The sequence below is a fragment of the Andrena cerasifolii genome, chromosome 8 (genome assembly GCF_050908995.1).
Source record: "Andrena cerasifolii isolate SP2316 chromosome 8, iyAndCera1_principal, whole genome shotgun sequence".
Lineage (NCBI taxonomy): Eukaryota > Metazoa > Arthropoda > Insecta > Hymenoptera > Andrenidae > Andrena > Andrena cerasifolii.
The window spans coordinates 12,442,631-12,469,855 of NC_135125.1; the positions used below are offsets into that span (position 1 = coordinate 12,442,631).

Below are 27,225 nucleotides of genomic sequence, written 5' to 3' on the forward strand. Positions count from 1 at the left end.
ATTCCCTTTGAGATATTCCCAAGATACTTGGATGCCGGTGCACGTTCCGACCGCGCATTAACGACGCACAGTGGGGAAATTTTGCGATTTTATGGCCAAAACTACAGAAATGAAAATTTTGAATTTTACAAAATTAATACAAATGTGAATTGAAGAACTATATCCATTTTCGTGGTCAAAACCTGAAAACTTATTTTTAATATATAAAATTCGGCACTTTTACGTTCTAATATATGAGAAAATTTATTCTTATATGAAAAGGTTATTTTTAAAACACTACTTTAAAAATTCTATAAATTACGTATTAAAAACCGAAACACAATTATTTTGAGGACAAAAAGATATCTTACGCACCACCAGGAACTGAATCCATGCCTTCAAATTATTTTCAGATCTTTGGAAAATACAAGATAAGTGTTTGAAGCAACTTGAAAATCTGGATTAATTCTTTGCGATCGGTCTAACTTCACATGAACATTTGCATTTATTTTGTCGAATTGAAAAATTTATTTTTGTGGTTTTAGGCATAAAATCGCGAAATTTCCCCACTGTGCGACGGATGCTTTAGTGGCCGCGTATATTAGTTACTAAACGTGAAAATCATGTAGCCGGCGGAGCGGAGCTAACCGCCCCATAGATCATCCGCGCGGTACCTTGGTCATATTAAAATTTCCATATCGAACGATGTTTTACGTATTGACGGGGACCCACGCCGCGAACGCGGCAATCGATTTCTGGGCCGTCTCGCGGCGGTTTAATCGAGCCCGGTAATTTCTATCGATTACACCGCAGTATCGTGTCCCCGTCCCGTCTTGCTATTAATACAGACTCACCGGTAGAAGAAGCAACGAGGAGGGGGTGTGCCTGGCCGCGGCCTGCCTGAGACTGAGAAAGTGCAGCAGGGGGTCCTCTGATGCCCTCAGCTCGTCCAGAATCCGCCTCGCTTCGCCGTAGCCCTCCAGGTATTCCCAGTAAGAGTTCCAAAACGAGCCGGGGAATAAGTCACCTGGCGACAGCGTACACGAAGGCAATTAATAGCCGCCCTGAGGTTTACCTAACGAATTCGATAAACCGTGCCTCCCCGCGCTCATCCGTGGCGGGTTCGCGTTATTAGAAGATGACATGGCTCGCTGACCCATATTCCAGGCTCGACAAGGAGGAGCATCGAGCCGGATCGCGCGACGCGCCCGAAACCAGCGCGAAATTCGTTCGCGATGATGGAACACCCATGGCACGAGAATCATCTTCGAGGACGGGTGAGAGAGAGAGCGAGAGGCAGAGAGAGAGAGAGGGATTCGATCCAGCAATACATCATCCGGCTATCTTCCCTACGAAACTCGTTTCTGTTTGAGGTTCCCTCTCCTTTTCTCCCTTTTCCTCTCTTTTTCTCTCTTTTCCACTGTTCCTCGTCCGGTGGGGTCTTAACCATCACGGAAGAGATCCTTCCACGGACGCTCACGCACCGAGAATATGATTTACCATCGAATCTCTCGTTTCTTTCCTTTCCTTTTCGCCTCTCCCTCGACTCCATTATCGTCGTAGACTTCCTCGTGCAGTAAACCACGAATTCATTACGGGACGCTGGATCGAATTCACGGGACAGCCCGGGCCTGTACGTACTTTCGAAACGGCGTCGCGAAATTATTCGTGCGCCCGCGAGCAGGGCGAGCAGGATGAGATACGGCGCCCCCCCTGGCCCCGGGTGTGCCGCGAATTCTACGAATAAATGTCCAAGTAGGTGGTATTGCGTATTACGCAATCGGTTCGCGTCGCTTCGAGAGCGAAACGAACGCCGCTGGCTGGGACCTCCTCGGACGCTGGAATCTAAAATCCGGTGGAAAGAAGTCCGGTGTACTCACTGGATTTGAAGGTACCGCCGTCCCAATTCTCCAGTGCCCCGCGGATCTGAAAGGAAGCAGAACAGGTACTGTAGAATTGGCTCTTAAAATACAATGACCAAGATATGGGAGATGGGGACAGAAGGGGGGTGCCATGTATAATGCATGAAGCATAATACAGGAACGAGTCGAGTTCGGGGGGGGCGGTATACGCCAGAGTTGCCGCGGCGGGGCGAGCTGGGAACGATCGTTTGATTACTTTTTTATACCCACCAGTCATTCCCCTGCCGATACCTTCGCGGACAATCGATCCTTTTCGGCAGAAAAGCACCTATCCGGATGAAAGAAGTCTCTCGAAGCGGGGATAGAAAAAAAAAGGGGAACCGCGTGCCTTCCATTCGGAGCCGGCCGCGAATTAGGCGGAGGGAAAAAAGTACCCCGCTATTATCTCGATCGATTGAGATTGAAGCCTCGCTGGAATCACCTTTTCTTCCTCTATTATCGCCTCAAATCTAACGTTCTATCTGAAAAACTCGTTACCGTTACGGTGTGTCCGTGGAGAAGGCGAAGCTGGAGCGCGAGCGCTGCCCGTTCCAGCCGATAGAATCATTCGTTCGGGACGTGGAAACGATTTTTCAACTTCACGGTACGTCAGGCTCGAGCGTGCCTGGACGATACGGCAGCTCGGACGGCACGAGGCTAAATCGCGTCCTCGAAACGGGCATACATTTTGTCTGCTGAATTATGACGCAGCATTATGTCCAATCAGGACATCGCCGAGGGGAGCGTATCTGACGTGAATAAGCTCGGTAGTCCTTTAAGGCTCTTTCTATCAACGGGCATTAAAGCGTCACTCGGGGACGGGCGAAATCCTCCACGAATAATAGGTAACGAACGGAAACGTACCAGCCGTGATGGAGGACTCGATTAAACAGTTACTCGGACAATATTTTACCTAAACAGCCGTCCCAATAATACCCTCGCCTATTTGAAAGCTCAACACTTCAACAGGGTCGTAAAACGGAGAGAAAGTCCTGTAAGTAATAGCAGACGGACGATTGCCGTGAAACGTACATTTGCATTTTTCATCGGATGCATAAATAAAAATTTTTATTTGACAGTCGAGATGACGACTGACTCTGCCAAGATCATCCGTGCTCGGTTAATTGCCCTCGAGCTACGAATACGTGTCAGTGGCAGACGGGGTATAATAAAACAGGTTGCTTCTTCGCGCGGTGTCCCGCTAACGATCAATTTGTTGAGCTTTAATTGCCGCGTTTTACGCGAGATACCGCGCGGCATTCGCGCAGACTTGCTCGACCGCGGCTGTTATAATTAGGTAGAAATTGATTTTAGGAAGCGATTGTGCTGAGCTTGAACTGTCTCATTGAGCACACGCTCGAAGGAAATGAATGAGACAGGGCTGGCAGGGAGCTAGTTCAGGGGAACGGGTCATCAACCTTCTCTTATCCGAACGTTAAAAAAGGCGGCCTAGAATTATGAGCTGCTGACTCATAACTACGCGATAAGGCATCTTGAGCAGGACGACGCGATGGTTTATATTATTACGCAGGCGTTGAAAATTATTTCATCCTCTGCGCGTAGCCCTTAATTAATTTCGAGAAAAACCTCGATGACTCTGGCGTATTCAAAGGTTCGAAGACAGATGGGATGCTTACGATTAAGCATCCGATGCTACGATCCACTCGTATGATTATGCGCTCGTACAACAGGTCAATGAGATATATATATACATACAGGGGAGAGTCGTGCAGTACCGACCAAAGCTAGTTCTCGCTTCTTCGACCAGATATTAGCACTTTATTTGTATTAACAAATGAAAATCACAGTTCTCTATAACCTATTCCGGGATCATATTGAGGCATTAAACGTATACGTTGATATTCAGTGGGTTAAAAGTTATTTTTTAAAGCGGATCTTTTGTTTCTCAGGTGAGTAAATGATTTTGTTATTTTATGTATACTATCTCTAGTTTATTAAGTTTACTAAAACGCCCTAGTTTTGCAATATTTGTTTCTACATAATATATCATGATCTATAATTTAAAATGTTTCCCCGTGTTTGTCGTACAGTACCGACCAATAGACTGTCAACCAGTAGAAACCAAATTTTTCTTATCTGTAAGTTCAATCTGTTAGCAACTCAGATTAATTTATAATTGTCCCGCAGAAAAATAAAGTAAATAAGGATAGGTATGATAACCTAACAAACAGGAAGCTAGGATTTAATGAAGCAGTTATCCAGTTGAGCCCACGTCGAATGCACGGATCAGGAGAATATTAATTAAGTATTATACTTGCGATGTTTGTAAAAATAAAATTTGAAAAGCATCTTGCATTGTATCAATTAAATGCCTTTTTATTAACATTGCTAATTATTTAGATCTAAAAATCTACTAATTTAATAGTTGGTCGGTACTGCACGACTCTCCCCTAATACTTGGTGTATCGTAGGGTTTCAGCAGAGAGTATCTCGTTTCCTTGAAAAAACGAGTACATCGAACAGGCGATCGCTGGATCGAGGATGGGATTTGAAATCAACAGCGTATCGATCGCGGGTATCGTTCGTTAAGGTGTCGACGAACGATGCGTTCTCTTACTGCATCGTCAGCGGACGATAGCCGTGAGTGAATTAAAATAATGGACGCCAGTAGAAAACTCGATGTGTGCGATGCATCGTCACGTGGACGTGGACGTGTCACGGTGCGTCGGCGTGTCGATGCGTTTCTTATATTGTCAGATGCGTATCTATGTTAAGTGCAGGCGCGAGCGTCTTCCTATGCATTTATGCATCGCATTATGCACCGCCGAGGCGCGACGCGTCTCCGTGACCCGTTCCTCTTACCAGCGTTATCCTCGAAAATCCAATCGCGCTGGATTAATTATGAATTATTCATATTCATGAGACGCGGCTAGAGCCCCGCAAATCGATTTCGAAGGCCGGGTGGTAAAGCCAACCTCCCCCTTGGATCCTCTTCATCGCTAGATCGAGACTTATTTTGCAATATTCGCGAAACAAAAGTGTCGGGCTGCTACCGTGCTGGCCAGCCAGATTATAATGCATAGGGTATCGCTAGACGAGAAGGATGTCTGCCCTCCCTCGGCTCCTAGCCAGAATAGTGATAGATGATCGCCCGATTACCACGGGGAATCTGAGAGTTTCGAGTCTCTTTTCGTCTCTTTCCTCTCGAGAGATTCGATTGGAGATTCGCTGCTCGGGGGAGGCGGTTTTAATTACACGTCGCGCGAGCACGGATCCCTGTTGCATCCGACCGAGATCACGACGGCAAGGCGTGCCCAAAAAGACAGGTCGAACCGCGCGTTATTAGGGACTATGCGTGGGCGTTCCGGCCTCCCATTATTATTTTATAGTCGTCGGACGGTCTCTATAAGGACTCATTTTTTCCGCCAACGTGATCGTCCATCGATAAACGAGATCCTCCCCACGAGATGCACCTGCAGCGATCCGTCACGTGATACATCGTGTCCCATTCGGTCACCTCCATACACTCGCCTATTCGCTTTATGCAAATTAAGCCCCTCGATCGAGCCGAGTGCCATTTTCGTCCGGGACGCCATAAACAATTACACGCCGACTGCTATTAAAGCGACAAGGATTTTTCTCCACTGGATATATTAATACCCCGGTGGACGATGAAAGCACTACGAGGATTCGTAATTGGGTTACGGGGGAAGTTTCTCAGACCCCCCTCGTCGTCCACTGTCGTACGATTATTTTTTATGTAAGTACTTGGAGCGCCAAGTGTTCTCTTTTCCCTCGAGAGTCACGATCGATAAACGATGGCCTGCCTCGGCGTAATAATCCGCGCCGCGCTCGGAGGGATTTATGAAGATCGCTGGCAAACAATTCCGCGTCCGTTGACGACAGTGCTAATTACGCGGTCTAGACGAGATTGAGCCTAAGAGGTCTTAATAACCCGAATCGTTTATACCGATCATTGCTGGTACACGTCTTACGCCTTTATCGTTCGACTTTTGCTCTTCGTTGGACGCTGCGCGTGCTGAGAGACTCCCGAGGAACTCGTTCCAATCTGGCCTAGTTTCCTCGAGCGAGCGAGGATCAAGGATCTACTAGAAAATGCTTCCTCTCTCCTTGACAGATTCTCCGAGCAGTTACTCCAACTATTGTACAAGGAAACTTTAGTAGGGAACTTTCGAAGGCACGAGCAGTTTCGATCCAAGCACGTGGATCCCACCCATTCACGGAGTGAACCACCAGCCGGCCACGTGGTGCCGGATGTAAATCTGTTCCCTCTTTGATCGTCGAGCGAACAACGAGTCGCGTTCGTCTTCATTGCCAGCGACGGCGTCGGCCACCTTGGTCACCGGAGAAAGTAGATTCGCGGCTGAAAAGAAACCTCTCTTTCTCTTTCCTACCGTTAGCCGGGTCATTCCTCTCGCCTCTCGCTCGCGCCTCGCTACCGTCCACGAGCCCTCTTCGATCATCGTTTCGGTGTCGTAAAGAATCCCACCGACTACCGTGACCAACGAACCGAGTCGGCGGAGAAAGACTCGGGGAGGTGGCGGGCGAGAACGTGACGCGGGAAGGGCGCGATTCAGATTCCAGCAAGGATTATTGCAACTTACGGGGGCCACCTTGCCACGGGTACCGATGGAGATTTATCGATCCGTCAGGATCGACGCCGATTCGGCCCTACCTGGATCGTAACTCGCGGTCACACCTTGCTCCCGCGAGTAAACGACCGATTAACGAGCTGCGACTGAATAACCGATGCCCCCGTTATCTGCGCTACCTGCGAGCGCATAAAGAGAGCACCGGGAACCCATCGGAACCGTCGGGACCACTCAAACTCCTGACAGAAATCGCTGACAGAAGCAGCCGGCTATAAGAAAACAGGGGATAAGGAAATGGAGCAGCTCCGAAGGCTCCATCGATTCTACCGTCGGTTATAATGGCGAGACGTTCGAAGTGGCCGTGCGAGCTCGCAAGATCGCCGGCGAACCGAGGCAACGGACACGTGTATACCACGAAACGCACTTTCTCCTGTCCGGGATAAAAGCGTGCCGCGGTGAGAACGTTCCGCGATTTCCTAGGGTGTCTGGAGATCGAGGGGCCGCCGGTTTGATTAATGCGCGAGCCGCGAACAAGACAAGAGCACCAGGTCGACTTCCCCGCCGTGACCGGAAACCCGTCGATCGGCTGGCAGCGATCGCTCGGCGTCGATAAAACCAGCCGCGCGCCGATGGGATACAATTTGATTAAGATGTTATCATCAGCGGCGCGTAGAAAAGCGGTCGATGCCCAAGACGAATCTGGTCTTCCGTTCCGCCAGGCGACTCGCGGCTCTCGAGCTCCCGAAGCTTCAGCGCGAATCAATCCGACCGGCAGATTACGTCCGGACGGTCTCTCGTCCTACGCGCGTACGCCGCGGATGATTAGTTATGACTAGTCGTCTCATGAATTACCACGGAGCCGCGAACGGCCATTGCACGCGCGGCGAACGCTCCACCGAAGGCCTCTCCCCAGGGAATTCCGAAGCTGCTGGTGGTCCTGGAGGCGTACCAAGTTCAGTTCCGCGGTGCGCGAGGCTGGGACAAAGTTGCGACCAGCGAAACGCAAGATAAAACGGTGACGGAGACTAATTCGCGTCGCGGAGCCGCGTGATTATTACGCTCGGCCACGTTGGACAGGCTAGTGCGCAGTGGAAGATGCCAGGGCGAGAAGAAATTAGAAATCGATAGGGGAAACTGGTTCCATTAGCGATGCAATCGACGAAGATCGAGAAGCCCGATTCAGCTATTTATCATTTCACGGTATCTTCCCTGTTCCAGCCACTCAACGACCCCGTGAGGCGTCTGAAAAATAAATGTCCCCGCTAAGAGGCTGCCCAGGCAACCCAGCCACCGTGATCGAGTCCCTCTCCTTTCGGGGATTTTTATTTCATTGCCTGTTATATTCCTTCGACTGTCTGGTCTCAGCGCGGGGCTTCCTTATCCACGCGCTAAAAGCTCGCACGGGCCGCGGACGCCACAAACATAGGCGTTACACATAATCCGACGGTGGAATTTCTTTGTCGGGAGCAGACGGAATCGCGGTGACGAAGATGGAAGGGCTCCAGCCGGGGGTATTAAACTTGCCATCCTGAGCGTGATGTATACGTGGACGGAGCCGAGGCAGGCTTTACGAGCTCGCGAGTGCCTTCGAGAAACCGAGAAATTAATAATGGACGCATTTTCGCGGCGCAAATTAAGCGGGCATTCCTCCCTTCGCAACTCGACGGGCTCTACTATGCACTCCGTCTCTGTATCTTCTCGAGCGGAATAGATAGGTACGTAGTGAACGGAGGAGCGGATAAGGGAGCCCATAGGCAATCCCTGCAAGCCGATATCGAGGTAAAGGACTTTCCCGCGGCGGTGACGGGCAAAAATTAAACTGGAACGTGCAGTGGCGCCCCACCCCTGCCTGGCCGAGAAAAATGAGACCCTCGCCGATGAAATCGAAACCATTCTCGGCGATCCGGTATCCAGGAGAGTCCACTTTCCCGACGAAACGCCACGACGACGATCATCCACTTTCCTGCGGCACGTTCGTCTCTCCTCCTCCTTTTTTTGACCCTCCTCTTTGGCTCGTTAGGCCGCGTCCAGATCTGAACCGAACAGCGAACCGAACACCACTTCAGACTCCCTAATGCCGCGTTCCTACGTGTGGAACGTATATTTCTAGCGATTCTCGCCAGTTTAGACAGAGTTTCCTGGCTCGATACCGTATTTTGTTGGATATAGAAAACAGTAAGAGTTTTCCTCCTTCAGTTTTTTTTTCAAATACATACCATTTTCGAGAATCCTGCATAAGAATATCAGGTATAGCCGCTTGGCCGCTGCGAGTAACGCGGTGCTGGGCGACGCAGCGTCAACTTTCGGCAATTTTTACAGAGCGAATTTTAAAATGTCCATATTTTTGAAAATTTGTCCATCAAGGGGAAGGATAGAACTATATTCTCCCTTTTACCAGATTCTTAAAATCGCACCCGATGTTAAAAACCTGCATTCGTTTAAAATAATTGCACAAAAATGGTTCAATTTTTTTTTTTAAACTGAAATAATTTTTTCTTAAAGCTTCGGTTCAGATCTGGACGCGGCCTTAGCCTGCCTGTCCGTGGCTGCTCCACTTTCCTCGTCCGACTGGTGCCGATTCGTTTCATCCTTCCTACGTGACCCGCGAAAACGGAGCGAAGGAAGCCCGAGGGAATCGACGGACGACGCCCTAATGCGAATAAAATTGCGCCCGATCCGCCTGCCGCGGCGTCACGAGCCTCTCGGCTCGTCCGCGGGGCCAGAGGACTCGGCTGCAGGAACTGACGCGTCGGTACTCGACAACTCTTTGATCTCCGTGCGATAACGAACGCTATACCGGATGATCGCGCGCCACTTAATTAATTTTCCAGCATTCTTCGCCTGCCCATCTCTTTCGTCCCTTTCATCTCTTTCCTCTGCCATAGGGAATGCGCGAGGGTATCTTAACGCGCCATCTTCTGAATTTTCTGCCGCGATATCGCCGAGAATCGTGACTTCTGGCCGGCTCACTTTTCCCTCCCCGGCGCCCCTTCAGTGCCGATTACACCTTGCCACTCGTTTTTTTCGCGTCCCCGCGAGGCCACGGTGCAATTAACATCCATAACCATCAGGCTGAATTACGAACAATATCCGCTTTGTGGCTTCTTTAACTTAGAGACTAGGAGAGGACTGCGGCCAAGCTGCAACGATCACGAATCAACGATCCCATGTACCCGGTACCCGCCAATTACCAGCGAGCATCGTTGCAGGGGAGGATCGTTACCCAAAACTCGATTTATCCAATTCGACGCTTCGATACCGCGCTGGTAGCGGATGAAAGGGATCCTCGAAAAACGTGACTGGTTTCAGTGGGGATCAATGGACGCCCACGCAGGCGGTCATCGTCCAGAAAGTACGGCTAACCGATTCTCTCCGCGATGTTTCGGCAAGAGAGGCAGCAAGAACGAGGCTCCGCGAAACCACTGTGCTCTCTGGACGCTTTCACATTCTGCCGCGTTGACGAGGAGCAGTCTGCCCCGCAGGTGCGTGAACATTACCGCATTGTGCGGATTTTAGTGTGTAATAAAGTGCACGAGCAGAACATCCCAGTGTGGCAGAGACCATCGCGGATAATTTCGCGGTAGATCCTTAGAACGGTACTTTAACGACAGCGATCCCGATACGACGCGAGTTGCCGCGTACGCTACCGGAGAATCATTTCAGACACCGTTGGCTTGGGGCAAGAATTAGAGATCTGTGGAGGGGTTAGCTCAATCGAAGGAACCTTTTTGCTTCGATGGTATTCGTTCGAGTTCGCGAGTTGAGTATCTGGAGTTCTGCAGGAGGAAAATGCCAAGAAAATGAAGTTTCCGAGGCGAAGTGGTAGGGATGGTAAAAATGGAAGAAGAGGGCGTCGGTCCGGTGGCTGTCGCATTCCCGCTGGTCGCTGCAACGAGGAGCGCAGGTGCACGTGCGCATCACAGTGCAGCTACTGTTGAGGCCGCCGTGATGACCGCGGTTACCGGTGGTGCGGCTTGTCCCGCAAAAACGTAATTTACGGTCGTACCGTGCCAACGACGAGAAGGAAGGGTGGAGCCCGCTCCGTCCTACTCCTCGAAATTCTACGCTCAATTGCCGAAGGAGGCGCGGTGACGATCGGGCGATAGAAGAAGAGGAGCGAGGGATCCGTGTGTCGCCCGATCGTCGGATCCTCTTCGAGGAATCCTTGCTGGTTTCTCGGGGAAGCTGCAAGGCCGCGAGGATGAAGAAGGAGGGAGAAGAAGAGGAGGGCAGGGCCAGAGGACGCAGGAGTCGAGAAGAATCCTTCGAGCCGGCTACAAAGGAGCAAATAAAGCGGGAGGCGAAGAGCTGCTCCTCTTCACAAGTCGCTCCGTGTCCCCGCTGAACAGAGAAAAACAGAGGAAGAACCGCGGAGCGCCAGCTACGTAGAGGGGAGGGCGGGCAGCCCCCTCGTCTTCCTCGTCTCCCTCGCTTCCCAGGTGCGCGATTGCTTCTAATTGCCCGCGCGATGGCCCCGAGGAGCTTCCAAAGTGAAATTGCTCCGTGCCAGGGGAGAGGCCGCGCGAGAATCGCCAACCATCGCGACAACCAACTCGAATAAAAAGAGCACGGGGAAGAGAGCAGCGAGTCCCGGGGTCGTGATCCCCTTCGCAAACCATTCGAAGCGTTTTCGCTAATTAACCTTCGGTTAGCCGCGAGCAGTGGCCAGGTTTTGCGCCCTCGGTGCTCAAATCACCGTTTACCCGGCCGTCACACGGACGTTCCACGAGGAAACGCACTCATCGACGTTACACTTCTCGTGTCACCTCAGAAGCTAATATAACGAAGCCCATTTACGATGAAACGCAGCAGCTCGCGTCCGTGACCCTGAAGCACTGGTTCCATAAAACCCTGGAATGGCTCATCAGGCGTGGCCAGTTACAAAACATCTATCGTAACCGATCGATCGCCTGGCGAAACACGGAGAGCTCGCAAAAGGAGAGCCTCGACCGGCTACCGCCTTCCCATAAATTTCATATCGAGCGAAAATTATCTCCGCGTACGTGCAGGGCGAGGAAAAAAGAGGAAGGACTCCGCGAATCGCGAGCGCGGACGAGAGTCGGGGGCAGATCGCAGTGATATTCCATAACCGAGGGCGTTCTCGAAAACACGCTCCGCAACGACGGGCAGAGTGGCGCGCAAAAACAGCCCCGCTACACGTCCGACGCTGCCATAATTAATACGCATCGATCGCAATAATCGTTCCGCGCGGAAATGATCGGGCAAACGAGGGGCCCGCGAACCTGACCGGGGCCTCCAACGTCCATCGCGAGCGATCGCACCATTTGCATGCTTTTTGCGCGTAGCACTTGGTTATTGATGAGCGGCCCGGCGTTTCGCCAGCTTGGATAAAGAAGGTAGGCGTTTCCTGCCAGTCGGTTCCGCCGGGAATCCCGCGCAACGATCATCGCCCGGCATCGCGCGCGATCGGTTTTTCACTTTACGAGGCTGTTGCGCGTCCTCGCTGCCCCGACGCTACGTACGCGGTCGTTGCAGCCCCGGTCGTCTTGTAAAAGTCAATATTTATGAGGGTGCTAACCACCGTCATCGCTCATCCCGACTCGTTAACCAGCTCCGCCGGCGTGGTCTTTGTGTTTACATCCGAAGGACAGGCATCCTCTTTATTGTCAGCCCTAAGAAAACACGTCCACCGTTGCCTGCCGAGTGGCTGCGTACATACGTGCCTGGGCCTCGGGCGATTTCGCCTTATCAGTGCCCCAACACCGAGGCCGCGCCATTTTCCACGGCTGTTTTTAGTGAAAACAGCTTGGCGAACGACCGTGATCACCTCCACGCTTTCTGGTCCCCTCGTGGACGATCACCTCGAACCTTAAGGTCCCTAAGCGTGTTTGCGTTGCGAGACAGGGGGCTGGGACACTAAGGGGTAGTTCGGAGGAGACAATCGCTGGCTGGAGCAGGATATTTGCGATGTATTCGTTCGACGGAGGCAGAAGTGGATGGTGGACAGGTGAAAAATGATGGAAAGTGACTTGTATGAAAAAGTTTTAAGGACACTGAATTCTAAGGGGGTTGAGGAGGGACGGTGCGACCCTTAGGAGCTGAATACGCGCACTTTCCTTTGATAGAGGATAATTTGAAGAAGCACGTCTATGATCGTTGGCAAGTTCCTTAGGAAAAGGCGACACTGAGACAGCAGGTAGCGTAAATGCGGCACAGCAGTGGCAGGGAAAGGCAGCGTGGTTCGAAGAAGCAACAGGTGCCGCGGGACCTCGAACAACGTGGCGTGGATCGAGTGCCGCCATCTCTCAAGCATAACTCTCATTACACTCCGTAGGGGGACACGAGCAGTCGATAAGAAGAGATCTACTGTGCTAAAGCTATGCTAATTTTATACTGTGTTTTGCATACTGTAATCGACTATGAATAAAACACCGCTAAATTAAACTCCAGGTCTTCCGTATCAGTTCCTACAGACTGGCGTATACCGCGTTGTAAAATATTAAGGACACGGGATTGAAATCCTATCCATCGACTCACCCTCTGGCAATGCTCCGCAGTAACCACCGAGAGGTCCGCGAGGGGTTGGAAGATGACGTCGTGAAAGTCGGGGTAGTTTCGCGCCAGCGGCCGCGCGTACAATTCTTTGGCGCTGCATAGAGCTTCGTGGTACACGTCTTCTGCGTGCAGGAGCTTCTCTGTGGCCCTGTACTTGCGATCGGTATCTACAACATACGAATCGGACAATTGCATATTGCGCTGGGAAGGATCTCAGTGGGCATTTCACGCGAATATTCCTAAGCTTGGCGACTCGACTCACCTCCAATCGGATCGTACTGCCTGGCAGAGTCCTCGATGAGCAGAACCTCCCCATGGAGGAGTCCCACGTCAGCAGCAGGGTCGACCTCTGCCCTCGAGCCAGCCAACAGCAACCTGGGCCTGCACACTCGATATTTCAGCAACACAGGGGCCACCATAGACGAAGTGGCACCAGGAGACACGCCAGGCAGCTGCAAGCAAGCAGAGAGCATCGCAGATGAGTATCTCGGTCACTCGATCGCGGAAACGAATGATCGTAGAGGGTCGTAAAGTACCCCTGAATATCGACTGGACACAGTTTGGAAAAGCAGTCCCGTGGGCCACGTATCGCTCGTAATTTTCCAAACACTTGGGTTCTTTGTTGGATACCTGTTCCTCTGCCCCGTCCTCGAGGACCCCGCGAAACCCCGTGAAACCCCACGGGACACCCTAATTGCCAGCGGGGCAGGGTGAGGCGGTCGTAAAACCAGAGCCCCGAGATCAAGTTAGACCCCGAAATAGCTCGGTTATTGCGCGGTTAAAGGTGCAGCCCGTTGGATTCCTCTGAAAATTCGAGGCTGAGCACTCGGAGCGGCGGCGAGGGTACGCGCGATCGGGCGAGCGCGCCCCTCTCCGCGGGAGGAAGATCGACCAGATATTTACGATCTGACGACGTAACAGGCCGTAGCCTGCTCGGCATCAGATAAAATTCGCGAGCCACGGGTTGCACCGGTGAAACGACCCTTCCTGCGCGAGCCGCGTGTAACCTGGCCAGCTTTCGTAGTTTACTACCTCCTCCCTGGATGCTCATTGCAGTCGAGGATGATACCGGTGCAACGGAACGGAGACGAGCCAGTCGCTCCGAACGATGTTTCGATTATGAAACGAAATTGTAACGGGTATCGACAGAGAGTGGTGGCTATCACTTCGACCCACAGGCCAAGCGGTTACCTTACGCCAGCGCGGCAATTAGGTATCTCTGGCACAGTAACTGACCCGACAATGCAATTTAATCTGGTTTTACGACGATACCCTGCGCGCAGTTTACACCGACATCGGATGCCGATCTTTCTAATCGCCGTTCCCGGAACGACCTCGCGCGCGCGCACTCCGCCGAGAGATTCCTCGCCGACCGAATAATCGGTGCGCGGATCGAGGGATCGCGCGATCTCGACGATACGATCGGTATGATTGGGAAGAATCCGGTAGTCGGCTCGCGCTCCTTCAGCCTGTACCGTTAATCATAACGAAAAGCCTTTTTTCCGCCGCACGAACGCCGCTCTCCAGCCCACCCTGTTCAGGAATTCGGCGCGTTCATTGTGCCCGAGCGCCGCGCTTTCCTCCGAGTCGCATATCACGGCACGCTGGGACCGCATTCTTTCCGATTATCGAACCGGATGACGTCGCGTGCGCCGCGTTGCGTAAAGTTTTCCGTCGTGATTATTGCGAAACGACTCGTCGACGATGCCACGCACGGGCACCGGTGTTGCTTCGCGAACGGAGAAGTCGAAAATGTCCGATGAGATTCGCCCGTTCGAGGGCTCGCTTCGCAGGAAATTGAGCTAGAGGGCTCTGATGAGCCTTGAGGGTGATTTTCTCGATAACGAAGCTCTGTAAACTGTATGGAACTAAGTTGCTGCTCGTATTTTCATGGGGAACTAATTAAGTACCTTAATGATTGTACCATCAGCTGATAGTACACTTAGGAAAGAAACTACTTGGCAGCAAGCCCAGCTTTGCTCCAGAAACTTTGCCCTAAGTTTTCATTCAACGATTCTCATATTCGATATTACAGCGGTTTGTACTCTGACGAGACGAATAGATGTCGTTTTTAACCGAGGATACGCGTTATCTCTGCGACCGCGATTTTGCACGCGCATGCAGATAGCCTCGTGGATCGAAGATGAGACCGCGTACGCCCACTCTCGCTTTTAATAAAGCGAAACCGGCATCGCCGAGCTGAATCTAAATTGCATAATTATACCGGTTTGTCTCTCTCCATTGCTCGAAGGACTCGAGAGGTCCTTCTCCTTTCTTCCCTCGGTTTTCGTCGCTTCTCGCAGCATCCTCCTTCTTCCCTGCCCGCAACCTTCGTCCTCCCGCAACCTTTCTCTCTCCCTCCGTCGCGAGCCAACGAAACGCATCGGGGCAACGTTATAAATTGCCGCCGTGTACGAGTGCACCGCGTTCAGGCCTCCTCCAAGGGGCCTCAAACAGTCCATATTCGGACAAAAGTAACCGTGCCTCTTTACATTGTAATTAAACTTTGCTGCCCCGAACCAGACGTCGGAGATCGCACTTTATGGATGTTAATATCGGGTTAACGATCGAGGGTCGTGGCTCCTTTGAATATATCGGAACGGTGGCCGGGCAGAAGCGAAATTACAAGTCGCTCGCGCCACGGATCGCACCCCTGCTCACGACTGCCTCGCGACATAGTGGTCGCAGAGGGAAACGACCGATGATCGAGACGTTTCCACGAGGCGGATCGATCGAGCCCCTGCCTGCTCCACCGGAAATTGCCCCTAATTGCCTGGCAAACTTCCATTCTTCACGGGCATTCGTGTCCACGATTAAATCCCACTCCATCGAGCTTAATCGGACTCTGCTTTATCATCTGTCCCCCCGGTACGAGCGAACGAGGATCGTGGACGGGAGCAATTAATAAATCTTCCAACGATCGATCGACCACCGCCCATTACCTTGCGATTTCTAGGTAGCCATCGAATTAGGGACATTCGCCAGTCGATCACCGATCCAACGCGGTCGTAATCCTCCATCAAGTGCAGCACTGTTCATTGGAACACGTTTGAGCGTCGTCGCGCTCGACGAGGTACGAATCGACGCTCCTAGACCAACCTCGATGCTGCTTTCTGCGCGCAGACACGTCACCGCAGTTTCTCTAAACGCCTGTAGTCCAGTGAAATTAGACGGAAATCTGCCCAATGTACGGAATAATTCACACCAAGCTAAGTTTTGGCCGTTTTAAACAATATGTTAAAAATCCCGATGGGCTTAAAGATCCCGAACCCTGAAATTCAAAAAATTATGAAACTCCGTAAATATGTAGGGGGTGAAATTGACCCCTGAAATTTGTTACTCGCGAACTGTAAGAGATACAAAAAAGGTGTTTAGGAAAAAGTTACTTCTTTTAATTAGAACTATCATTTGGTAAGTTATAGTTCGTACAGTTCACCCCCTACGTATTTACAGAGTTTCATAATTTTGTGAATTTCAGGGTTCGGGATCTTCCCTTGTCAAATGTATGGGGGTTGAAACTTGGTAACCCGACATACATGAAAATGGTTACTCCTACGAAAAAAACTCATAGGACCTTTTTTGTAGAGAATTTCCTGTGCTATAAATTGTATAATAACCTTTTTTATCGCAAAACTGCTAGATAAGGAGATATTCGCAAAAAACAGTTGTTTTTTTCAATCCACTGTAAACATTTTCGCGGCGGTCGGATCGATGGGGACTTTTGACATATTGTTTAAAACGACCAAATAAAGGCCCATACCAAAATTTAGCTTGGTGGGATTTATTCCGAAGACAGATCCTAATGTCACTGGACTACCAGATCCATTCGAAGAGCGCGTGTCGCGAGCAGCAGCACCCAGCGGATTACGACTTCTCTGAGCGCGACGATCCGCTCCGTGTGCTCGTTGGAAACACGTATGCACGGGCATCCTGTCCCTCCCAGCCTCATTACGGGACAATGAGCGTCGTTACATCGATCACGAGCCAGGCCATGCTGCCCGGAGCCGGAAGAGAGCAGAGTGTTTCGCGTGGCCACTAACAGAAGTACCTTCGTGCAACACGGTTAATTTCTCTGAGGATCGAGGCACAGGAGCTAGCTCGAGAGCACTGTTAGTCGCGATTCGATCGATGGACAGGACGTTGAGGTCAGAACCGCCCTGATACGATTCTGATTCGCGATAGGATGACGCGAGCGCCTTTTTTCAATCAGCTTCGCGTCACGGATAGACTAAGCGGCTCGCTACCGTAGAAACAATCCGTTTGATGGGGCGGTAAGTGGTCTCGCTTGGAGGTTCGAAGAATTATATTATTGCTCAATTACCGTTTAGGAGGGGCCCCTGATGGGATTAGAAGAGAGTGGCCGTAATGGATGGTAACGGCTAGCACGCGTGTGTAATATCGCCTCGTGAACGACGTCTACGTTTCGTGGGTGTCGCTTTGATTATCGGCGTGTCTCTTTGAAATTCCTTGCGACTAGGGAGCTCTTCGGAGAACTCTAGATCGCGTTAACACCTTATGGAAGAACGTCGTTACCGATTGGAAGGAATTTATCAGAGGTGGCTTCGGCAAGTGTACGAAGCACGTGCGCTTGCCAAAACGTCGTTACTCAATAACGGTTGCCAATAATGGATCGAGAGCTATGATTGTCATGCAACCGAGAGACCGAAGGCCATACCAAGTAAGTATATATAGCTCGACGCTGTGGTGTGGCAGGGATCAGAGAGTACGTACTACGTACCCAGAGACACACATTTGCTTCGCGATCCTCTGGTCTCCCAAGTCTAACAGATCGCCAGGCAAACTATATATTCTCAAGGTGCAAATCCACGACGAGGCGAAAGTATCGTGTCTCACGTGGGACTTTAATCTCACGAGACAATTATTTCAGTACTTTATTATTAACGAGCCGTTTATTTTGAAAGTGGCCTAAGTCCATTTGTCAATTATTTTTTGTTGATTGTAGTAACGTGTACAACTTGCAGTTAGTATTAAAAATTTATGTGTAAAATTTTCTTAAACATAAATGGACTTAGGTCACTTTCAAAATAAACGGCTCATTTCTTAATTATCTTGTCGTTATTTTCATGATATATTTTCAAAAATCTCATCTATCGCGACTATTTCCATTATTTACATCTAGTTGTTGCTGAGATTCTTGCCTCATGGCAGAAAAGTCTCATCGTGGATTGGCACCTTCGCAGAGACGCAGGGACAATATTATAATCTCGAGTGTCACTTATCATACATCCTCTAAAGAATCGATGCCGGCACTGCGAGCACGAAGACTTCTACTCGTACGTGCGACGATATTAAAAATAGAATCTGATCGGTCGACCAGGTTGATCATCGCGACTAAAAAGCACATTAAACCAACCACAGGCATTGAACAAAACGTTCGTCTCTTTAACTGTCCATGGGAAAGAACATTAAACTAATAACGGAGTGATAAATGGTTGATAGCGTCGAGCGAGGTAGCGATAATCGCGTAATAAAGTTAACGAGGATTGGCCCCATGGCAGCAATGTTTGCGAAAGCACTCGACGCAGAGGCTCAACCTTCTTACGATTCCAGGGCAGAAAAATTGTCAAGAACACGAACGATTCTCCATTCGTAAACGGGGAAGATGGCCACGGGTGTTTGCTTTTTAACACACGTACTGCCGGTGCACCGACACGTGTGACCAGCATGGTACCCGATGAAACCGAGCGCAAAAGAAGCAAAAACGTGTCGCGGACGTGGTGGCAGAGAGCAGCTGAGCCGGAGCGTGTGTCGGTGCACGCGCGTTCTAGGCCTCGCCCATGCTAGAAGCAGCGATTCAAGTGATTCGAGTGATTCGTCGAACCGCGACAGGGGTCCCTCTCGTTCCTTTCGCTCCAAGAATCGAATCGGTTCGCCACCACGGCCGTGCACCTATGCGAACACGGGCCGTTGGACGCGTCGCGTCGTCGATTCGTGAGAACACGAGGAGTAAATGAAAGATCGCCATTCGACGCGCGGCCCGGCCCGTAACGCGCGCGATGCATTATACATAGCGCTTGAAAACTATCGTCCCAGCTGAAATCGACCCGTACCTAGGGAATTCCGATCAGCCTCTGCGATTCTACGCCCTAGAACGCTCCGCTGGCCACGAACCACTCGAGGAGGAGAGCACGGACCAGCGAACACCCACCCGTCGAAATTCATCCCGACGACAATGAGAGGCCACAATGAACACGATCTCCAGAGTAGAAAGCCGCGGCAGGAAGCGCGGATTCGCCGGTATTTCCGCTGCTTAACTCCCGAGGTTAAAGGTTCTAATGAGTGTTTATGCTGCGCGCTGTCCACAATGGAGTCGTTAAGAATCCTCTGCGCAAAGAGAAACGGCCAGCGCGTACAAACATTTGACAGCTTTCCGCGGAGCCTCGACTCGTCGAACTGCTGGAACCAGTGCGTGTACACGCGGTGGCCGAGAAGCAGCGCGTCTAATATCTCGGTCGAAATAATCGGATGATCTCAGAGGCGGCAATGCACGCGTCGGAAATAGTAGAATCCAGACAGAGGCAGTGACCCGGTTTCGGGGCGCCTCGTGTTCCTTGCGCGATGGAGAAACGTTTTAACAGGCATTACATCGTGTTCGCCAGCTCCTTTCCGCGTCGAATTAAGCGCGTACAAGAGCGCGCGGAGGTGGCGATTATCTTTGGTGACAGCGATTTCAGCGTGGCCCGGTTTGGCTGGCTCCTTCTGCGCCGCAGATCCGAGCCACGGCTGCGTGATTCATAGCCTGGATCATCGAGGTGTTCGAGCGTCTTTCTGCGTGACAATCTTTTATCGCGTTGTCCCCAGTGGATCCTCCATTAATCTTCCATGTCTCCTGACACGGGCGTAGAAGCCCGTATCGTGAATTTATGGGCACTCGGTATATTCCGCGATCCAGCCGCTCATTCAGCCACTTGTTTGTCTAAGGAAGGCAAAGTGGCGCGAATCCAGCCCATTGTCAGCGCCGATCGCGTAGATCCTATCTGCCAGCCGGGCCACGAATTCGAGAATAGACGTTCACTCGGTCTAAATTTGCATGACCCAATGAGGGGCCAGTGATCTCCATCATCGAAAGTATGGTTCCTGGAAGCGTCCCGCCGAACCTCGTAACGTATTGCGATTGGTGTTCCTTCTCAAGAATTCTTTCTCGAGAAATTTTAAAATTTACTTACTTCTGATTTCTCGAGAAATACTGTCTAGGAAATCGCGAAAGTATAAACGCATCTAGAATCTACAATAAGTCTTATTAGTAACATTAGAACCTATATGAATTATAATAGAAAATCTCAGTAGAGAAGATTCGACGTTATTTACTGGCGAAGGTGCTCTTAAATTCTTATTTAACAATTTAGAAAAATTGTACACCTGCTGAATTAAGTAATGAGTTTCTTGTGGCTACGAAAGAAAAACTTTCGAAAAGAAGAGACAAAATTATTGTATCCCTTACAAAATTTTTGCATATGTAATCCAGAATATCTTCAAAAAGTTTTAAAAGACGCGTTTTTTCATTTAATATCCAAGACAGATATGTATGAAACGGCAAAACAAAATTTTAAGTAGCTAGACTTTTCGGAAAATATAACAGTAATAGAAAATACTGAAAAACTTATGGATCCTCAAAATGAAGAATTAAGCAAATTTTATCACAAGAAAAAGAAAAGAAATAGATTAAAAACCTACTTTAAAACAAAAAAGTAATGTTTCGCTTTGCACAAATTTTGTATTAAATAAAATTCAATTATATTTAACATCTGTTCTTTTTCTTCATTTATACAAGTTTTGTGCAAATTGGACAAGAATGAACAATTAGTTAAAGTTTTCTTGTGTCTGATAAATCAAAATTCTTCCAAAAATATAAATCTTGTAATATTTTTCCCAATTTCTCGAGAATTCTCAAGAAGTATGATCTAATTTCTTATTTCTCGAGAAAGAAAAAATATCGAGAAATCAGGAACACTAATTGCGATGCATTACCCAATACCTATACGTACAGGCCACGAAAATAGATTTTTCGCGGCAATGTGCGTTTCGCGGCACTTTCTAACTTTAGGCAACGGGCGGCCCATGAACCGTGGAATTCCGCTGATAGAATCGACCAAGGGGGGGCCTCGTTAATGACCCTTTAAATTCCACGCCGAAATTCCGCGTGGCGAAACGTTCGATTTCCGAAGGGTGTAGCGAGCTGGCGAAACGGCTATCAGCTGTAATTTACGTGGCGATGCGAAGGCTGTACCTGCTCAGGGACTGCATTAATTGCCCGGGATAGCGATGAGAAAAGGAGACGCCCACTCGGTTCTCTAGGTCAGCAGGGTGATCCTCTGCGCGAAAAAGGCGAGATAAACGGGCGGCTGGGAAGGACGATTCGCGTGGGCGGTTTCGCGCGCGTGTCAGACGGCTTAACGGTCAGGGTTCCGCACGAGTGTAATGGATTAGATTTTTCTCCCTCCCCGCCTCTCCTCTGCTCCTCTTTTTTTTCACAGATTTACCGCCAGAAAGTCACGCCACGAGGCCGCCAAAGCCGCGCAAACACGATGAAAACTCGTCCACCTCAGACTTTGCTTGAACCGCGCGAGCCTTCGCGCTAATCCACCGAATAATCGTTTCCCGGCAATGTGCCGCGATCGTTCATTTACCAAGCAGATACACGCCTATTTGCAGATATTATCGCGCGCGATCTATCGACAGGCAAATCCAAGGATACCGGGCTCGGGAGACACGTTGCGAGCGCACGGTCGAGCGGATCTCGCCTTGAATGGCTTTTGTGTCCGCGAATTTAGAAAGAGATTTACTGTTTCCCTTGAATGGCTTCCTAATGTCGCGCGGGACGCTACAGAGTTTTAACACCTCGGTGTCGCTCGGCGAGTTTGCTCGGTACACAGGCCCTTGAACGGACAGTAAACCAACGTTTACGACTCTCCAACCAAGACGAGGCTTTAGCCTCGCATTCTAAAGGAACGTCGCAAAAAGTGGCGGGAAGAGGCGTGCACGCGGAAAGTGGCTAGTATCGATCACACAGTACTTTCGTTCTCCCGAAAAGGGCACCTAGAACACGCGTGCCATTTCCCCTCCAAATAACGGCCACAGAAATGGCTAGACCTAGAAGAGGGACGCGCAGCATTCGCGCTGCACGCGCAATTAACCCACTGGCACGGAATCCGAGCAATTTTTCAGACCACATCCGAAGGTCAGTTCCTCCGGCTCCTTTTTTTGTTTTCGCCAGCGATTGAAAAGTCCCGCGCGAAATCAGGCATTATCGAGGAACCCGTTCCGCCGTTCTGCGTGATCGAGCATCCGCCTCGTCTCATGGCCAGGATCGCGTTCACGGCAAAAAGCAGAATCGATCGCGCACCCTTTGGCTACGATTTTCCACGATCTTGACGCGCACCTCCGCCGCGCATTCCACCGATGAAGAAACCGACGCACGTTCACGCGGGCGACACGCATTTTTAATTGGCCCTCGGCGGCCGCGATTAATTGTCTCAGCGGTCACATCGCCGTTCTGCATCTGGTTCCCGTGACGGTCGCTTAATTGGCCGGCCCATTAAAATTCCCCCGATGACTAATCAGCCAGGCGCATTCACTTTCGCAATACGTACGAAAGGGACGCGCACCGAAAACGGCACTGGAATCTCTGATCGGGATGCGCGCGGTTACCAAATCGGCCAACGGAATCGCGCCGCTTAGGCGAGTGGAATTTCACTGGCAATTTTCGTGCGCGATCAAAGTTTCCTGCGGAATTGCGGTGGAATCTGAGTGATGGTGGTTAGATGGGATCGCGGAGCTTGGACTCTCGAGTGATGAGACGAGAGTGGAAGGTAGGTTTAAGGGGACCTTCCGGACTAAAAGTCGATTTTTTTTTATTCCATTATTCGAATGTTCAACCTTTTAGGAACACGTGTTTAAAAGGATTCGTTGAAATTCGTTAAATTACCGAAGTTATCCACAATCGGCTACTCGGCGCCCACGTAAAACTTTAAACGCGTTTTTCTCGAAACAGTGTTCTGAAACTCGGTGGGACCTGTAGCTCCAAAACTTATTATCCGATTCGACTGAAACTTTTTTATTTTGAAGAATATACTTCAGGCTAGGGGCGATACCAGAAAAAGATACAAAAAGTTGAAAATTTATGATTTTCTAAGGCGTTGAAAAGATGAAAACTATAGGGAAACAGTGATTTCAAACTTCAAGTTTCGTTGTTTTCTAAAAAATGTAATTTTTGTATTTTTTTCTGATTTCCCCCCTAGCCAGAAGTATATTCTTCAAATAAGAAAAGTTTCAGTCGAATCGGATGATAATTTTTGGAAATACAGGTCCCACCGATTTGGATCAATTTTTTGACGCCTTGACTTTAACGACTCCCCAGTGCCGTCTGCAATGATTAATTATAAAACAAAAAATATATTCCTATAATTTAAGACATCCTTAATACAATGCAACAAATCCCATTAAATTATATACAGTAGTTTTCCTTTAATTAATTCCTAAGCATCACCTATTTTTTTGGGCTCTAGACCGGAAGGTCCCCTTAAAGTTTTAATACACTCCGACGTGTAGGTACCATCTTCACGAATTGAGCAGGAATTCTAGCAAGTATTTGTACCTACGTTTAATTAGTCGTCACTACTATCACTACAATCTTTACCCTTTTCCCTGTGTCTCTTTTGTATCGCCAAGTAAATAAATAAATAACCACGTCGAGTCCGCAAAGATCACGCTCCAGAAATCGCGAGAACAGCAGCGCCGAGGCGCGCGCGGATCGCAACGGGTCAAGAATTAATTCGCCCGGGAGGATCGAGTCGCATCGGGAAAGCCTGTCAGGCCCCGAGACTGTGCTTGACGAGCGAGTAATGATAATTAATCGTTTGTACGCGGACGTGCGCGTGTACCAGATCGAATCACAGCGCTGGAGCGCACGAGCACGCGACCCGAAGCAACGGGAAGAGCGCGCTTTCGCAAGCGGTCGCGTTGCGCTCGTGAAACCGCGATCGAGGGAGTGTCAGGAAATTTCGGAATTAACGACCGTCTACTTGGACGCCGAGGCGCGAAAATGCTAAACGTTTCCACGGAAACTCGAGTACCGTACGCTGCCGGTATTCCGCGGCTGAGAGTCCACCGCAACGGTTGCCAAATCGCCGCCGCTGACGACTTCGCTGGAAAATCGAGGCGAAACGATACCGAGCGTTGTATGCGATACCTCGAATTATTCAAATTTTATCGCAGCTGCGCCGAATGTTTCTCGTTCCGCGAGGTATGCGGGGAGTAATTAATCACGGATCGAAATCGCGCCGCGTGCCCGATGCAACTATTAGCCGATGAAAAAATGCCTGCGATAAGCTGGCACTCGGATGGCCCAACGGGAGCCTCGTTTCGCAAGAGAGAAACTATTCAGCTTCGACCCAGCCGTTGCGTGCGCCGAGGATTGTTTTATAATTGCCGGTAATCGCGCGCGTGCTTTCGGTTTCGCCGCGACCCCGACTCGTAAACCTTCGAAACTCGATCGTCTGGATTTCCAGGGAATCCTTCGCTCCGCCGATATCTCCTCTCGATTCTTTTCGCAGATAAGCAGCGCGGAACGATAAGCGAGTGGCGAGGGAGGCACGTAGCTGGATGGGAAAGGAACGCGGGCACGCGGACGTAACGAAAATAATATCGCACGGGAGGCGAACGCGATACCGTGCAGCGTGTGGGTGACACGCAAAGGGAATTAGAATACAGAAGTGTACCGTTACGATAATGGTGAAAGTAGAGACACCCACTTGTCGAGTGTTCGCTGTTCCCCGCGCGTCACCGCTCGCGAATTAGCATGATTATCGTAATTTCGCGCTGGGGGAGTCGTCGTCGTAGCCTCGTTACCTTTCGAACTCCTCCCCCACTGTGGCAAACCAGCTGAAAATGGTACCGAAGTAGAAGTATCGGAGGAGAAAGATGAAAAGAGGAACAATTTCACGCGACACCTCGCTTACGACTTAATTGAATATGTAATCGCGGGGTATCTGGCGCTGCATTGTATTGCAATTAAACGAATGCCATCATCGAGCTCCCGCGCGCACGAGACACCAGCAAAGGCGACCGAAGCGAAGGAAACGCGTGATTAGCATGGGAGTTTGGCTCGATCGGCTCGCCTTCCTCAATGTCTCTCGTCCGCCTACTTTTTCCACCGAGTCCTAAAACGCGCGCGATCCGCGAGGATATAGGGAAAGGATGTCACCGCGTCAGCCACGTCGTCGAAATGGTACCGATCAGCGCGAACGGAACACTCGAGCTTTCCCGTGATATCATCGATATTAAAAAAACGTCGAAAACCCGTGGGCTGGCCTGTGCTGTTGCTCGCCAATTCGAAAAGAGAGATTTATTTATTTATTTAAATAATTATACGGGGAATACCCATGGTTTACAAGAGACAAAGCAGAGAAATTAACTAGAGAAACTATACAATAAATAAGCCAAGGATACACGGCTAACAAAGCCAACTAAACTGAACTAAAAGATAAACAAGAACTAAGAACACAAAACTAAATACTAAATACTAAATACCTCTATGTAAGTTAGTTACAGTCCTATAAAGTAATCGTCCTTACCGAAGTTAAGGAGCATTGGAAGGGGTCTATGCCATTGAAATTCTGATTCGCAATAATCATCGCCCTATTAATAGGGTCAACAGCGTAGATCCCGATTGAGTTTGCGATCGAGTTTGACCCTCGGCTGAAGCTACTCGAGTATCGCGGGGCAAAGGAAGAGTACGAAATCGATGGGAATAGAGGCCCGACAGAGGTAGGAGCGATCCGAGGGCGTATTTCTCAGCGAAGTGGGTCGCGAGGAAGGCGAACGCGAGCATGTGGGATACAGGTTCGCGAGGAAGAGGGATCCGGCCAGTGGATACACGCCAGTCCATCTCGATAACGGGTGTTCCGTCGACGGGACTTTAATCTCTCAACAAGACTCGCATCTCTGCGGCTATTATCGGCGCGTTTTCTATCGACCAGCGTGTCCTTATCACAGCATCATTTCCATAGAAGATAACCAGCCGCGGGTACCTTGCGCTCGCGATAACGGTACGCTTCAAAGGCGGGCCCGAAGGAAAGTCGCGCGTGCCACCCGAGAAATCCTGTCCGCGGAGTTATAATTCTTTCCGCAGCGTGCCGGCGCGAGGAGCAGGAAGAAACTTTTCCGTCAGGATCGTCGTAACTCATCGGGCGACTCGGCCGCCACGTGGTCAGCGAGGCGTGGTGGACGTTACACCGTTTCCAGGGGAATAATTTTCATGCAGGTGGGGAGGAAACAAGCGTTTCCAGGCTGGGCACGCGCGTTAGGCCCGCATGGACGCACCCTCGATAGATCTATGACCTAGGCGAGAAGCAGAGGAGTTTTCGCAACTGACCTGCTATCGTAGCTCGTCCTATTATGCTCCTTTTTGCCACGGTGAAAGGAGATCGCCTCACGATGGGTCCAACGCGATATTGTCCCGCAAGATGCATGCGCTTCTGGGGGACTAGATGCAGCGATAGGTGGTTAATGCGTTTCGTTGGAGAACAGATAGTAAGAGAAGCCCGTGCGGGACCATTTCGCCAGAGTAGGTAGGTACATTGGAAATAGAAAGCTTGAATTGGACCTCCTTTGTAAGAGGAAGCTAGAGGAGAGGCATCTTCCCAGGACCTCCACGGATACATCCCTAACGCAATTATTGGAAGACAGTTTCCATGCAGATTAGAAATTATTGTAGACGTGCGCGCGGCACGGGCTCCGCCAGACTAATTACTAATTAGCTTTAATGGATCCGGGACGCGGGGACGAGAGGCAGTCAGCGCATTTATTACGCTTATAATACCGCGAGAGGCACGTCGGACCCGACGACCAATCGATAAGAGGAGGAATTTACATTCGCGCATAACTTTGCACCGAGGACCGTATCGTGCAATTAATGCGACAATCTTGTCGTATCGTGTAACGTCCACGCGTAGATTTATATTTTATTAATGATTCCGCCTCGGAGAGACACTAAAGTACGACCTTGCTTCCTGGTGGCGACGGATAAATCCTATCAGCGGGGCCGGCAAGTAGCTTTCGTCCGCCGAGGGATTAGATAAAAGTTCCCTCTTAATTAAAGCCTCGGAGGGAGTGGTGGAGTCCCATTAACCCGACAGCCAATCAGTCGACAATTTTTAGAACACGGGGATCGTTACTTGCAAACCTCGCAGAGGTCGATGCTATCCAATCGGTGGCAATAACGGAAATTATACAAA

At 50.1% G+C, this 27,225-nt stretch overlaps 1 protein-coding gene across 3 annotated transcripts in view; it reads right to left on the reverse strand.

The window, feature by feature from the left end:
- LOC143372376 (uncharacterized) overlaps positions 1-27,225 on the reverse strand; it is a 159,309-nt gene that overhangs the window by 113,471 nt on the left and 18,613 nt on the right. For all 3 annotated transcript variants that reach the window (XM_076818521.1, XM_076818520.1, XM_076818522.1), the window contains exons 2-5: positions 13,233-13,422; positions 12,953-13,137; positions 1,860-1,905; positions 834-1,006 (exon numbers count right to left, since the gene is read on the reverse strand). In XM_076818521.1, the coding sequence (XP_076674636.1) occupies positions 834-1,006; positions 1,860-1,905; positions 12,953-13,137; positions 13,233-13,422 (594 nt within the window). The remainder of the gene's footprint in view (positions 1-833; positions 1,007-1,859; positions 1,906-12,952; positions 13,138-13,232; positions 13,423-27,225) is intronic.